The 16,048-nt window shown below is 43.3% G+C and overlaps 1 protein-coding gene across 2 annotated transcripts in view; it reads left to right on the top strand.

Annotated features, from left to right (window-relative positions):
* The first annotated feature begins 590 nt into the window (after positions 1-590).
* LOC110521372 (Golgi apparatus protein 1) overlaps positions 591-16,048 on the top strand; it is a 29,963-nt gene continuing 14,505 nt past the window's right edge. The window contains exons 1-7 of one of the 2 annotated variants that reach the window (XM_021598877.3): positions 591-1,043; positions 12,911-12,940; positions 13,150-13,236; positions 13,710-13,925; positions 14,992-15,195; positions 15,393-15,464; positions 15,710-15,896. In XM_021598877.3, the coding sequence (XP_021454552.1) occupies positions 720-1,043; positions 12,911-12,940; positions 13,150-13,236; positions 13,710-13,925; positions 14,992-15,195; positions 15,393-15,464; positions 15,710-15,896 (1,120 nt within the window). In that variant the 5' untranslated portion in view covers positions 591-719. The remainder of the gene's footprint in view (positions 1,044-12,910; positions 12,941-13,149; positions 13,237-13,709; positions 13,926-14,991; positions 15,196-15,392; positions 15,465-15,709; positions 15,897-16,048) is intronic. The other variant, XM_021598876.3, reaches the window with a different exon arrangement.

Raw genomic sequence — 16,048 nt, 5'->3', positions numbered from 1 at the left:
TGGCTTTTTCCAAATACCCTCTTGTACTGTGTGTATACAGTGTACTGCCCAATCCTATCCTGGTGGGTGATTCATACTGCAGATTGCTAACTGCAAACGGTTAGCTAGCTCGCTATTTTCATAAATCACGTTTTTTTTAAATAATAAATATTGTCTTCAACAATGAGCATGGTCTATAGTGCTCTTTTAAAGATCAGTAATCAATGATTTTGTATTTTCGTAGATTAAATATCAGTATCATGGGTTATGTCAGGAACAAATGAGAGCAGACAGAAGTGAGATTATAGAAACAAAAGTGCTAGATTTCCCCATTGCGATAGCGAATTTACACAGGCAGCTCAATTCTGATCTTTTACCACTAATTGGTTTGTTGGCCAATCAGATCAGCTGGAGAAGAGCTTACGTGAAAAGATCTGATGTGGTCAAAATATAAATTAGTGGGAACAATATCAGAATTTGGTTTCCAGTGTAAACGCAGCCGTCTAGAGTCCAAAACTATATATACTTGTGTTTATTGCAAGTTAAAGGGGTGATTGTGATACAGAGAAACTAACGAGTCGGACCATATCAATGTTCTCAATTAGATGTTCAGTCTAGAAAATGTAGCTCTATGACTTGAGGTTGCCAACAACGCACACGCCGACGTATGCACGAAAACGTCCCATCCCACTGTAGTCATAATTTGCAGCTAGCAATCCAAGCTAGCTAGTTATCCGAAGATGGCGGCTTGTAGACGTGTTCCTCTTCTGCTTTTGATGTGTGTCTTTTTGTATATGCATCCCATTCGAGGACAGAAATCTGCGAACAGTGTAAAAGCCAATACTGCAGTTAGGGTTAATATCCAGGCTCAAAATCAAGCCGCAGTTCCGGCTGCTGTAAATGGAGGTTCTCCAGTCGTCGCGGCCTCGCCACCTCGTAGACGCACCAGCGGCTGGAAGCTGGCCGAAGAGGGGGCTTGTCGGGAGGACTTGACCAGGCTTTGTCCAAAACATTCCTGGAACAATAACCTGGCTGTGCTTGAGTGCCTCCAGGATAGGAAAGAGGTATGGTGGAGTGAGCGATATTGTGTCCAGAGCTTGGGTGTGGGCTTTACTCAAGCTATAACGTTATCGTTAGCTATCCGATGCTAACTTTTAGCCTGCTGGCTACTTGGGTGCAAAAAGATGTAAAGAAAGTATGGTCATTTATTATTCCATATGCTTCGAGAACTTCATCATTTGAGAACTACTGAAAATACTGCATGTTTTTTTATTTTGTTTACCAGCCATTTAGGACGGTGTTAACTAGTAAAGTGAAGTCTTCATCACTTAACGTGAACTAACGTTAATGACCTAGTCACCTAGCTAATATATCTACAGATGTGCCAAGCTATGACCATTGGCATTGCTAAATTAGCAATGGCTAGCTTGATCCTCTAATGATATGTTGGGAATAATGTGTAACGCATTTACTGTCTATCAGAGCCAACATTTACAGCAATGTCCTGTTCAGAGGAAGAATAGGCGGATGTAGGAGGAGATTCAGTGACGGTTTTTAAGCTTCCAGCCAATGGTTATGGATAGGCTTGGGAAAAGGCAATATCTACAGTAATCTGTGTTGAGGGACCACCCCTGCCTAGGGCCAGAAAGCTAGAGGTGAGACTCTATCCTAATCTGAACCAGTACAACCTGGTCTTGAGGAGACAATTAATATGACGAGATCTCCTCTGACGCCCAGGATCCCATTAGCCAGCTCTGCAAACTTAACTGTATTACAGCCTTGCGTAACGACTGTAAGGGCGATAGTTGCTCTGCAAAACTCCATATTTTGGTGAGTACTGAACTTGTTTTCACAACATTTGCAGAGCTGGGATTTGAATTGACGAATCCTGGACATCAGAGGAGGTCATGTTCATCGTCTCCTCAAGCCCATGTATTGGTTCAGTCCAAATCCGGTGTTTGCAGAAGGCAGATTTGTATAAGCACCTGAGCCTCAAGGAGCTTGTCTAATATTAATGACAGGTAGTTACTCTCATCTCAGTCCTCTTCATTGTTAAATGTATTATTTAATTTATTTTCACCAGGTGTTGAGGCCTATTTCAGTGGCCTGTTCATTGAGGAGGCTGGAGAGTCATGCTCTCTTGGCTGTGGGTTGTTTTTGAGGCACACAGCATTTTGTCTGTCTCCAGGCTACTCTCACTGTCAGCCTCCCTGGTAGTTGTGGTTTTGTTGACGTGGTCCATTCACAGAGTAGGGAGGAGGCCATGGCAGTGTGGCTTTACTTTCAGGCTTTGTGGATTGACTCGTTTAGTTCTGAAAGTTCTGGTTTGGAATACGAACGCAGTTTGAGGTGTTGGCGAGGTAACTTTGGTCAACTCTGAGTTCAACTCAGGGTAACCAGTACCATAAAAGTGGCTCACCTTTTAGCCAGGAAAATGTCTATAGCAACGAATCCTTCAGAACTAACCTGCTCCGGAGCAGGTGAACTTAGGACTCCATTAACCCTGAATGAAGTAGCTAAGCCATGAGTTGAGGACCAATGAAATCAATGGGCCTAACCCTGCAAAGATCATCTCCTTCATTTGAGTAAGACAACAGATTAAAACACTTGATTAATAAAACATTTAATGTTAAAATACCTCATTTCTTATCGCAACACATTTTAGAAATAACAGCATTTGCTTTTGCACTAATGGATTCAGAAATGTGTGAAAGGCAAACCGACAGCTGCAATCAACCATAGACATACTGTAAAATCCATATATGGCAGTTCCCATTCAAGTTAAGACTGGCTGCCATTGCTAGTGTACCCAATGGGTTTAATCGTCAAATTGCCAGGGTTAGAGGTTACAAAACCCTTCTATGGATTATGTCTATGACAACAACCTGTTTCACAGATGGGAGCGATAAGCACACCAAAGACAGCATTAAAGATAAGTAATGAAATGGAGACATTTCTAAAAGCCTAGGCCTAATTTTCAAGAACTTTTCATTTTTGATTTCGGCACAAATGAAAATGTGGCACTAACTTGGCCATGGATCTAAGAAGAGTTTGGCATTCGACTAGCCATGTGCGACATGCACGCACAGTTACAAGCCTGCTAGAGTTTGCTGCAGGCGGATGAGCGATATCCACTGTCGTAGTACGGATAAAGCCTGAACTAGAATGTGAAGCTAGCTAGCTTTGGAAAGCTGGCTACCACCCGGTTACTCAACCCTGCACCTTAGCGGCTGCTGCCCTGTATAGACAGACATGGAATCACTGGTCACTTTAATAATTTTTACATAATGCTTTACTCATTTCATATGTGTATATACTGTATTCTCTTCTGTGTTTTAGTTAATGCTAATCTGACATTGCTCGTCCTAATATTTATATATTGCTAAATTCCATTTAACTTTTAGATATGTGTATTGTTGCGAATTGTTAGATACTACTGCACTGTTGGAACTAGGAACACACAATACATCCACAATAACATTGCTAAATATATGTATGTGACCAATAAGATTTGATTTGAAAACCCTAAGTAGATCTAGCTTGCGTCATAGAAAACCCCTCTGGGTAAATTTGAGGCATTTTGAAAATTTCTCTCGGGTTGATTTTTTTAATTATTTTTTTTATTTTTTGGCTATTCATAGTCTCAATAGAGCTAAAATGCATTGTAAGGTCTTAGATTTGGCAATAACGAGTGTTTTTATTGCAAACGGCTATTGTCCCACTAACACTAGATTTTCATTTATCCTGCCAACTGCTGTTTTGTTTACAGCAAATAGGCCTAAACATTGTCGTCCACTCGTCCAGCCTTAGTCACCCGTGGGGAAATATTGATGACATTTCATTGCACACTGCAAGGAAATCTGTACAACACAGCAGTTTTCCCCTCTGCTTGATGTAGGCTAATTTTATTAAACTGCTCAGTTCTCAAATTCACATAAGCTCAAAACCTGTGCAGGCGTGCACTACTTTCATGGTTTCTAAGGTCAAGGATATGCTTAATGCCCAGTTCAGATACAACGGGCGACATAAGACTCAACAAGACAAAACTAGACCATTTTAGAATGTTTTGATGGAGATCAACTGACTGAAGACCTGGCATTCAGATCAGACTGTTGCCACAGTAACAGTGCCTCTTTACAATGACATAATGAAACAAAGTTGCCACTTGTATCAGGGTATTGTATCATGAAATATGTATGCACCAGAGACAGGGCACACTTTGACTTGTCAGAGAAATATAAGCAAGCTAGGTTAGCTAGTTGCTTGACTGAACGAGTGTTAGCACAGTGTTCTCTAACTAGCTAAATGGACCTCTCTTGTTGCAAGACTTTAGCTAAATATTGCATTTTGGGAATTCCAGCAGCTGACATGAGATGTTCAAAAAACTTGGATCACGCAAACTGCGCTGCAGTATACCTAGCGGTTAAGAGCATTGGGCCAGTAACCAAAAGGTCGCTGGTTCAAATACCTGAGCCCACTATGTGAATCATCTATGTGCCCTTGAGCAAGGCACTTAACCCTAATTGCTCCTCTATGTCGATAAGAGCGTGTGTTAAATGACTGAAATGTAAATGTAGTAAAATCGTCTTGTCTCATGTATCTGAAGTGGGCTTAGGATAACTTTTTAAAGATGACATCATAAAACGTCTTCCATCAGACACATTTCTAAAGTAAAAATCTATACGCATGTAACAGGGACATTTTAAGATCAATAACGTTTATATTCATAACGTTATTTAGAGTTATTTAGTTATTTAACAACACAATGTGTAGCATATTTATATACAGTTGAAGTCGGAAGTTTAAATACGCCTCAATTGTTCACAATTCCTGACATTTATTCCTAGTAAAAATTCCCTGTCTTAGGTCAGTTAGGATCACCACTTGATTTTAAGAATGTGAAATGTCAGAATAATAGTAGAGAATAATTTATTTCAGCTTTTATTTCTTTCATCTCATTCCCAGTGGGTCAGAAGTGAAGCTGCAAATTCCACTATTGTGCTTAATCCTTATTATGGCTTGCTTCACAACACATAACCCGATCCGGTCGAGCCTCATTAGCCAGATGAAGCTAGCTGGCTGCTTATAACTTTAGGTTTGGGCAACATGGCCCTCATCCAAGCCAAGGTGGCGAGACATGGTAGTGATTACACCATAAGCCTTGTTGATCTCTGCACCAGACAGGATGCTCTTGCCAGCACAACATGTACGCTGCGGTGTGTATGGGCTTCAGGCAGAAGTCTTCACACTTCTTGATGTATTTCAGAACTGCAGTTTCCTCTGCTTGGAGCAACAGTAAAGTGTGCAGGGCAGTACGGATTTCTTCTCTTACATCTGCAAGCAGAGTCTGAACATCAGACAGGATGGCATTGTCTCCCTCAATTTGTGCAATTGCTACTGCTATAGGTTTCATGCTGCTTACTACTCTCTCCCAAAATACATCATCCAGGAGGATCCTCTTGATGGGGCTGTCCATATCGACATACTGTGATTATGACCATTTCTTGGAGAGACTCCTTCCCCTCCAGGAGACAGTCAAACATGATGACGACACCACCCCAACGGATAGAACTCTATCCAAGATGGCATCGCAGTCAGATGTCTTTGTCCTCGTCGTATGTATCTTTTTTTCCCCGCATATCTTTTTGGGATTTTTCTAAACCTGAACTTCAGAATACTCTCCTGCAACCCACCTCACCCAATGTGGTGTGGATCTGCTTTTTTCTAAAGTATCTTTCTTTACTTTTGAACCGGAACCCCAACAGAAGTGCTACAATACCTATTTTGCATATTGGCCTGTACCCCTTTTACTGCCGGTTCGGAGCCCCAACGATCCTTCACGACTGGATTGGCGACGTAGTCTGCCCGGGGGGGGGGGGGGGGGTTCTTCAACCGGCTACAACGTTGCGACGTCCCCTGAATGCCCGCCTGCTAGCCGCAGCCCGCTAGCTGTCTAGAGCATATTGGACTGTTAGCTGAGGAGATCCATCGGCCAATTTCTTGGGCCACTATACGCCTTCTACCAATTGGACTGCACCCCCTTTACTACACAGAACACTAATCTATCATGACTGGTCTGTCGAGGAGGCTAAAAGACTTCCATCGCGACGTCCCTCTAAGGCCCTTCTGCTAGCCCCGTCCCGCGAGCTGTGTCTCTAGCCAGCCTAACTACTCACTGGACCCCTATGATCACTCAGCTACGCATGCCTCTCCCTAATGTCAATATGCCTTGTCCATTGCTTTTCTGGTTAGTGATTGTCTTATTTCACTGTAGAGCCTCTCGCCCTGTTCAGTATGCCTTAGCTAACCCTTTAGTTCCAACTTCCACACATGCGGTGACATCACCTGGTTTAAATTATATTTGTAGAGACAATATTTCTCTCATCGTCACTCAATGCCTAGGTTTATCTCCACTGTATTCACATCCTACCTTACCTTTGTCTGTACAATATGCCTTGAATCTATTCTATCGTGCCCAGAAACCTGCTCCTTTCACTCTCTGTTCTAAACGTACTAGACGACCAGTTCTTATAGCCTTTAGCCGTACCCTTATCCTACTCCTCCTCTGTTCCTCTGGTGATGTAGAGGTAAATCTAGGCCCTGCAATGCCTAGCTCCACTCCTATTTCCCAGGTGCTCTCATTTGTTGACTTCTGTAACCGTAAAAGCCTTGGTTTCATGCATGTTAACATTAGAAGAACATTAGCTCCTCCCTAAGTTTGTTTTATTCACTGCTTTAGCACACTCTGCCAACCCGGATGTCCTAGCCGTGTCTGAATCCTAGCTTAGGAAGACCACCAAAAACCCTGAAATTTCCATCCCTAACTATAACATTTTCCGACAAGATAGAACTGTGAAAGGGGGCGGAGTTAGAACCCTGCAGGCTGCCTTACTATCAAGGTCTGTACCCAAACAATTTGAACTTCTTCTTTTAAATCCACCTCTCCAGAAACAAGTCTCACCGTTGCCGCTTGCTGTAAACCACCCTCTGACCCCAGCTGTGCCCGGGACACCATATGTGAATTGATCGCCCCCCCCCCCCCCCCCCCCCCCCCTCATATCTTCAGAGCTCGTGCTACTAGGTGACCTAAACTGTGACATATTTAACTCCCCAGCCATCCTACAATCTAAGCTTAATGCCCTCAATCTCACACAAATTAGCAATGACCCTACCAGGTACAACCCCAAATCCATAAACACGGGCACCCTCATAGATATCATCCTAACCAACTTGCCCTCCAAATACACCTCTGCTGTCTTCAACCAAGATCTCAGTGATCACTGCCTCATTGCCTACATCCGTAATGGGTCTGTGGTCATCACTGTCAAACGCTCCCTAAAACACACTTCAGCGAGCAGGCCTTTCTAATCGACCTTGCCCGGGTATCCTGGAAGGATATTGACCTCATCCCGTCAATAGAGGATGCCTGGTTATTCTTTAACCTTTAGCGTCGAGCAATCCTGTGAGCGTAATCATAGCCTCAAGCTCATTACCATAACGCAACGTTTCCTATTCATGAAAATCGCAAATTAAATGAAATAAATATATTGAAACACAAGCTTAGCCTTTTTGTTAACAACACTGTCATCTCAGATTTTCAAAATATGCTTTAACCAAAGCTACACAAGCATTTGTGTAAGAGTATTGATAGCATAGCATTAAGCCTAGCATTCAGCAGGCAACATTTTCACAAAAACAAGAAAAGCATTCAAATAAAATAATTTACCTTTGAAGAACTTCGGATGTTTTCAATGACGAGACTCTCAGTTAGATAGCAAATGTTAAGTTTTTCCAAAAATATTATTTGTGTGAGAGAAATAGCTCCGTTTTGTTCATCACGTTTGGCTAAGAAAAAATAACGAAAATGCAGTCACTTACAACGCCAAACTTTTTTCCAAATTAGCTCCATAATATCGACAGAAACATGGCAAACGTTGTTTAGAATCAATCCTCAAGGTTTTTTTCACATATCTATTCGATAATCTATCAGTGGTGGCAGCTGGCTTCTCATCCGAAGAAAACTGAAAAATACTGCAGCTGGAGATTACGCAATAATTGCGACGGAGGACACCAAGCGACCACCTGGTAAATGTAGTCTCTTATGGTCAATCTTCCAATGATATGCCTACAAATACGTCACAATGCTGCAGACACCTTGTGGAAAAGGTAAGCTGACTCCTAGCTCCTCCACAGCCATATAAGGAGTCATTGCCATGAGGCGGTTTCAAAAAATGCGGCACTGATTGTATTTTTATCTGGGTTTTTTCAGTAACATCAGTTCTGTGGCACTCACAGACAATATCTTTGCAGTTTTGGAAACGTCAGTGTTTTCTTTCCAAAGCTGTCAATTATATGCATAGTCGAGCATCTTTTCGTGACAAAATATCTTGTTTAAAACGGGAACGTTTTTCATCCAAAAATTAAGAGCGCCCCCTATATCGAAGAAGTTAAAAGTGCTTTCCTCTCCATCTTAAATAAGCAAGCCCCATTCTAAAAATGTAGAACCAGAAACCTATATAGCCCTTGGTTCACTCCAGACCTGACTGCCCTTGACCATCACAAAAACATCCTGTGGCGTACTGCATTAGCATCAAATAGCCGCCGCGATATGCAACTTTTCAGGGAAGTTAGGAACCAATATACACAGGCAGTTAGGAAAGCTAAGGCTAGCTTTTTCAAACAGAAATTTGCATCCCGCAGCACAAACTCAAACAAGTTATGGGACACTGTAAAGTCCATGGAGAATAAGAGCATCTCCTCCCAGCTGCCCACTGCACTTAGGCTAGGAAACAATGTCGCCACCAATAAATCCACTATAGTTGAATTTCAATAAGCATTTTTCTACCGCTGGCCATGCTTTCCACCTGGCTACCCCTACCCCGGTCAACAGCCCTGCAACCCCCACAGCAACTCACCCAAGCCTCCCCATTTCTATTTCACCCAAATCCAGATAGCTGATGTTCTGAAAGAGCTGCAAAATCTGTACCCCTACAAATCAGCCGGGCAAGAACATCTGGACCCTCTCTTTCTAAAATTATCTGCTGAAAATATTACAACCCCTATTACTAGCTTGTTCAACCTGTCTTTCATATCGTCTGAGATTCCCAAAGATTGGAAAGCTGCTGCTGTCACCCCCCTCTTCAAAGGGGGAGACACTCTAGACCCAAACTGATACAGACCTATGTCTATCCTACCCTGCCTTTCTAAGGTCTTTTGAAAGCCAAGTTAACAAACAGATTACGGACCATTTGGAATCCCACCGTACCTTCTGCGCTATGCAATCTGGATTCAGAGCTGGTCATGGGTGCACCTCAGCCATGCTCAAGGTCCTAAATGATATCATAACCGCCATCACTGTGCAGCCGTATTCATTGACCTGGCCAAGGCTTTCGACTCTGTCAATCACCACATTCTTATCGGCAGACTCAACAGCCTTGGTTTCTCAAATGACTGCCTCACCTGGTTCACTAACTACTTCTCTGATAGAGTTCAGTGTGTCAAATCGGAGGGCCTGTTGTCCGGGCCTCTGGCAGTCTCCATGGGGGTGTCACAGGGTTCAATTCTCGGGCCGACTCTCTTCTCTGTATACATCAATAATGTCGCTCTTGCTGCTGGTGATTCTCTGATCCACCTCTACGCAGACATCACCTTTCTGTATACTTCTGGCCCTTCTTTGGACACCTCCAGACGTGCTTCAATGCCATACAACTCTCCTTCCGTGGCCTCCAACTGCTCTTATATGCAAGTAGAACTAAATGCATGCTCTTCAACCGATCGCTGCCCGCCCGTCCAGCATCCCTACTCTGGACCATTCTGACTTAGAATATGTGGACAACTACAAATACTTAGGTGTCTGGTTAGACTGTGTACTCTCCTTCCAGACTTGCATTAAGCATCTCCAATCCAAAACTAAATCTAGAATTGGCTTCCTATATTGCAACAAAGCATCCTTCACTCATGCTGCCAAACATACCCTCGTAAAACTGACCATCCTCGATTTCGGCCATGTCATTTACAAAATAGCCTCCAACACTTTATTCAGCAAATTGGATGCAGTCTATCACAGTGCCATCCGTTTTGTCACCAAAGCCCCATATACTACCCACCACTGCGACCTGTACGCTCTCGTTGGCTGGCCCTCGCTTCATACTTGTCGCCAAACCCACTGGCTCCAGGTCATATACAAGTCTCTGCGAGTTAAAGCCCTGCCTTGTCTCAGCTCACTGGTCACCATAGCAGCACCCACTCGTAGCACGTGCTCCAGCTGGTATATTTCACCGCTTACCCTAGCCAATTCCTCCGTTGGCCGCCTCTCATTCCATATACCTTCTGTGGTCCAAGGTCATTGATTACTGCCTTCAGCCAATCTGCAATGAAGAGACTGCTGTGTCTGTTGTCCCTTGTGTCTGTGCTCTTGTAGAACACTGGTTGAGGGGTGGAGATGATGTCGTTAATTATTCCTTGCCCACGATCGTTCGACCACCCATCAGAGATGATTGCAATAGTTTGCTTTCTCTATGATTTGCTTGACCTTCACTTGAACTCTGTATCCAGCAAATGAGTAGATAAAGCATGTCTGGTTGGAGGGGTGTATGCTGGGCGAAGAACATTCAGAAATCTCTTCCAATACACATTGCCTGTGAGCATCAGAGGGTGAACCAGTGGCATACACAGCTCGAGCAAGACATTGATCAGCATTTCTGACTACGTTCCTCCATTGGGTCAACTTGATTCCAGGAGGACCATGAGCTGTTGCTATAATTTCCCCCTCAAATAGAAGTAGAGGCACTTTTGTCAGAGGTAACTTGTTGTGAGCTCTGAGGGAACTTTAGAGCAGATGATTCTGCATCTTTGTTGCGTTATTCACATATGACTTGGCACAGTATTTGCAAATGTACACAGCTTTTCCAACTACATTTTCCTTCTGTTATGAAATGTCTCTACACATCAGATAGTGCCCGTGGCATTTTCCTGTAAAGATTAGTAAAAAAATTACAAATACAATTCCAAGTACAGATAAATAGTTAAGTAGTTAGATTAAACAACTCCTTTGTAAGATAAATAAATGTGTTTTTATTTTTATAAAACGTGTATGGAAACAAGTGAATTAACACTCAGTTTGCAGGCTTATTAAGCAAGCTAAAACCCACATGGTAGCAAAAACTAACTAGCAGAAATTGTTAGGAAGTTAGAAATAATTTAAACATGCTTTGCTGTAGGCTACTATTTACTAGTTAACAAAAAAATGTAATAAATTATATTCGCCCCACCCATTATTGTGATCAAAACATATCAGAAAGCATGTAGTCCTTAGCTCAATAGCATCTCATTAGGGTGCAAGATCTTGAGAATCAACTGTACATGTGACGGAAGAAAGCACTGTGCATGCAGAAGGTTGCAATTCCATTGATTTGGGGATTGTTTAACCAAAATATGCCACAAGACCTAGAATTGCCTTGTGTATCCCACAGAAAAAGGTTCACTGTTAATAAGCTAACCTTTTTAAAAATGAATTTAAGCAACATTCCCGGGCTTAACTTCCCATGGCAAATTTCTAGAAATGTACGGGTAAGTTTCCCGACCCTTTGCAACCCGTGTGTGTGTGTGTGTGTGTGTATACTCACTCACTAGGGAGGGGCACGGATATTCGAATATCCAAACGGACGTTAGCATTCGAATACTTCAAAGAGTAAGAAAAAAACCTGGCCTATTTTATCAATGGAAAAGGCTTTATCAATATTACTGACTTTGCTAAACAGAATGATATTTCACAACATTCTTAATTCAATAAAACAAACATTTGAATGTAGTTTTCATGACTTGCGCCCCATAAATACCTACCGTAGTCTACAGGGGTTTCACGCGTGTTATTGTCGGCCAATCAAGGTGACAATAGAAAGTGGCTCCATGTGTAGCAAGTGAAGTGGGAGATCTCTAATCAAAGCTAAATGGAATTAATTCCGTAACGTTAAGTTAGCTAAATGAGGAGTCCGCTACAACGAGCAACCACCAGGTAGGCTGTGGAATCTGAATGGATTTGCCGTAGATAAGGACGGGAAGCATAGCAAAATACAGTAGCCTCAATTAGCCTAGCTAGCTGGCTATCTTAGCTAGTTTCTTTGCATCGATTTGATGCATTAGACGGGCACTACCAGATATGATGATGATATATGGCGTCTACAAGTTTGTTTAGTTAGCAAGAGTCCGTATGCTCATCAAACACACACTCTTGACCTCTGCCCATCCCCCGAACTGCAGCAAGCAGTGGCACCTCTCTCCCAAGTTGCACTACAAATCAGTTCCAAAGTTTAATCAAAGTGTTTTTTATTTTGACTGGAAAAAAATGCATGATATTCAAATAGTGACATTATTTCCAATGCTAACATAAGATTGAGCTGCCATGTGGCCCTGCCCTCCTGTAGATTGTAGTAGGCCATTTTGTAGAGATGTTATTTTATCGCTAAAGCGTGTATTGGTGCTTTGTTGGACAGGCCTGCATTGCTTACAATCAGTCTCCTGCGGCTCAGCTCCCATAGGGAGGCCAAACATCAGTCAGCCTGGCCTGAGAGGTGCTAAGGAGAGGCATGCAGACATTCCTCTCCTCCTCAATGGCCTTGTGATAATTTAGGAGGTGGGCTCAGTCAAGACAGTAGCTATATTAAGCACAGGCCCACTAACGGTATAAAGTCAAATGGGACTGATATTGACCGGTGACACTCGTATGTTTCTACAGCCCTACAAGTTGTTGAGTCATTACATTTTACTGGTGGCTAAGTGTTGTGTTCAGCTCTTCTCTACGCCAACTGACAACCGAAGTGCTGCATCACTGTTTGTTTGTTTGGCCTTGTGCTCTTAATTGCTCAGTGCCCAGCATGTTCCTGCTTCTCTTTACGGTTCGGATCATAGTTTGACCCTTTTTTTTTCTCTCCAGGAAACCGAGATCGCTGCTGACTGCAACCATGTAAGTGTTTTGAACTTCCTCCCTCACATCATTAAACTGTCCTTTCAGTTTGTGTAACTGAATGTGAATAACGATTTAATACAGCGTTGTTAGCCCCACTTGTGGTCTGACCTGCTATCACACCCCTGCTTGCATTTCCCACTCACAGTGGACCTGTACTGTTTTTCTCTAAGCTATCAATAGACTTGTTTAATGCCTTCTTTCTCCAGCTCCTGTGGAACTACAAGCTGAACCTGACGACTGACCCCAAGTTTGAGTCTGTGGCTGTGGAGGTGTGCAAGACCACCATCTCCGACGTAAGTTGGCTAGCTAGCTGGCAGAGCTTTATGGCTCTGACTATAGGTAATAATAATGATTAGATCTGCTTATTTGTCCTGTTTCACATATGTACAAGTGTGTTATACACGTGCATGAAATGGGCTTTTTGCATATCCCAACTCCCCCTGAGACACCCTCGGCGAGCGGCCAGGGTCAGCCATTATCAACGGCAATCCTAATTGCTGCAGGGTTAAGTGCCTTGCTCAAGGGCACATTGACAGATTGTTCATCTTGTCGACTTTGGGATTTGAACTAGCGACCTTTTGGTTTCTGGCCCAATGCTCTAACCATCAGGCTACCTACCGCTACTAGGTCCTGTCCTTATGCTACTACTGTCACAGGTTTTGGCTTAATCCCTGTGCACAGGCCTTTGATGCCCATGCAAACTAAGTGTGTAAGAAAGATATATTGTGACATATGCTAACCATAATTCTCCTCTCCTTCCACTCAGATAAAAGAATGTGCGGCGGAGGAGAGAGGAAAGGGCTACCTGGTTTCCTGCCTGGTGGATCACCGCGGCAACATCACGGAGTACCAGTGCAACCAGTACATCACCAAGATGACCAGCATCGTGTTCAGCGACTACCGCCTCATCTGTGGCTTCATGGACAATTGTCGCGAGGACATCAACAGCCTGCACTGTGGCAGCATATCCACCGGCGAGAAGGTGACTGCTCTCGTGGCCTTCTCTCACCTGTCTGTTATTGCTCTGTGATATATCAGAGTACATGCTATTTAGCAGACGCTTTAAATACATTTGGTCCCAGGAATTGAACCCACTATCCTGGCCATGCTTTAACAGCTGAGTTATAGAGGACTACATCTATAGGCATAGATCTAACCTTGTCTAACTGTCATACACACCTGTCTCTTCTTACTGTCTACTCTCAACTCATTTCACTGGCGACTCAGTAGCCTACACGTCTGTAAAGATGGAACACTTGCTCACTTTTTAAATCAGTATTTTGTTATGAGGGCTTTATATAGCATTAGATTTGTATGAATTGGTCTCTGTCTCTAGAGGTAACAAAAAACATGGACAGGCGCAGGATATGCCCATTTTGTTTGTTTGTGCAGGTTTCTAATTTGTTTGGCTTTCCTTTTTATTTGACACTGTGTTCCACCATGGCTTATGACTACATGAGGTTTCCTGCTTTGGGCATAATGTAGTCCGGCTTGAGTTACTGCCTCTGTGCTGCTCTGAGCTCCAGTGTGGTTTTCCTGGCTATGAGTCCTCCTGAGTTTCTGCTTTCTGCAGTCAGTAACTTAGCTACTTCAGTCATGATTTATGACCAATTTAGCTTCCACGCTCCCGAAACTCCCAGTGTTAAACAATTTATATTTTCATCCTGGCATCCTCTGAATTATTCCTTTCTACAGGATGATTAATGACCATGCCTTCAGGAATCAGAAGCCAGTTGTCAGGGCAACACAACGGCAATAACTCCTGATGCTGAATTAATAAAAAATAATTCAGCGTCAAAAAGTTTAAATATTTAACTTCTCTGTATTTACTAGTGTATTTCCTCCCCTCTCTGGCTGTTTTTGTGGTTGTGTGTTCTATTAAATTGCTCAAATAAATCATTTGAAATAAAATATTTGATAACATTGCATCCAAAACGCAACTCTGGGCGCTAACACATCTCCTGGCCTCGCACAGAGACGCGTCAGTGCTGTAGCCAACTTGAACGTATCCATCTCACTGTCCCCATGCCACCCTGTCTGTCCCTCAGGACGTGCACTCCCAAGGTGAGGTGATAGCATGCCTGGAGAAGGGTCTGGTCAGGGAGGCAGAGGAGCAGCCCGGGGCCCATGCCATCAGGCCTGACTGTAAGAAGGCCATCATGCGTGTGGCCGAACTCTCCTCAGACGACTTCCACCTGGATAGATACCTCTACTTTTCCTGCCGGGAGGACCGGGAGCGCTTCTGTGAAAATGTGAGTACCTTCTTCCTGTTCACTTCTCGTCTCTTTCATTTCATTAGAGGCAAAATTTTGAGATTCGTGGTCAGATGCATTCAGACTTTTATCCGAGTTGAATCCAAGCTCCTTGCAAAGGTGTTTTTGTCACTAACTTTGGGAATGTGAAAATGAATTCATCATTGAATCACAATTCTATTTTCTTTGATATCTAGACTCCAGCCGGAGAGGGCAGAGTCTACAAGTGTCTCTTCAACCACAAGTTTGAGGAGGCCATGTCTGAAAAGGTACGTGTTCTGCTCTTCAGCCTGGTTGGAACGGAGTCATCGCCAAAATAATAATATCCATCTTCTGCTACTTGTCATTTGTCCATATGAATAATGCTGTTATTGCAAGGCATTTTGTCAGCATGGTTGTCTAAAATGTAGAGAACACCCTTGAATGGGAATATCTGTTCTGGTAATTCCATTCTATTAGTCAGTGAGTCAGATGGAGATTGTGACCAGAGCTGTGTTTTGGTTGACCACCACAGTGCAGAGAGGCCCTGACCACGCGTCAGAAGCTGATTACCCAGGACTACAAGGTGAGCTACTCCCTGGCCAAGGCCTGCAAGACAGACCTGAGGAAGTACCGCTGCAGCGTGGACACCAACATGCCCCGCGCCCGAGAGGCACGCCTCTCCTACCTGCTGCTCTGTCTGGAGTCTGCCGTACACAGAGGTTAGGCTGGCTGTCTCTTCTTCCTAATCTATATCTGTGTCTCTCCCTGTCAACCTGTTTTGTCAATCTGTATTAGTCTTTCTCTCATACGGTGTCACACTGCTGTTACTTTGAGGGTTTTTCTCTCCACTTAATGAAATGAAATGCCTTTC

This window comes from Oncorhynchus mykiss, chromosome 4, assembly GCF_057628025.1.
Source record: "Oncorhynchus mykiss isolate SJ-2025 chromosome 4, ASM5762802v1, whole genome shotgun sequence".
In the NCBI taxonomy this organism is placed as follows: Eukaryota; Metazoa; Chordata; class Actinopteri; order Salmoniformes; family Salmonidae; genus Oncorhynchus; species Oncorhynchus mykiss.
This window is presented reverse-complemented; position numbering and strand designations above follow the sequence as displayed.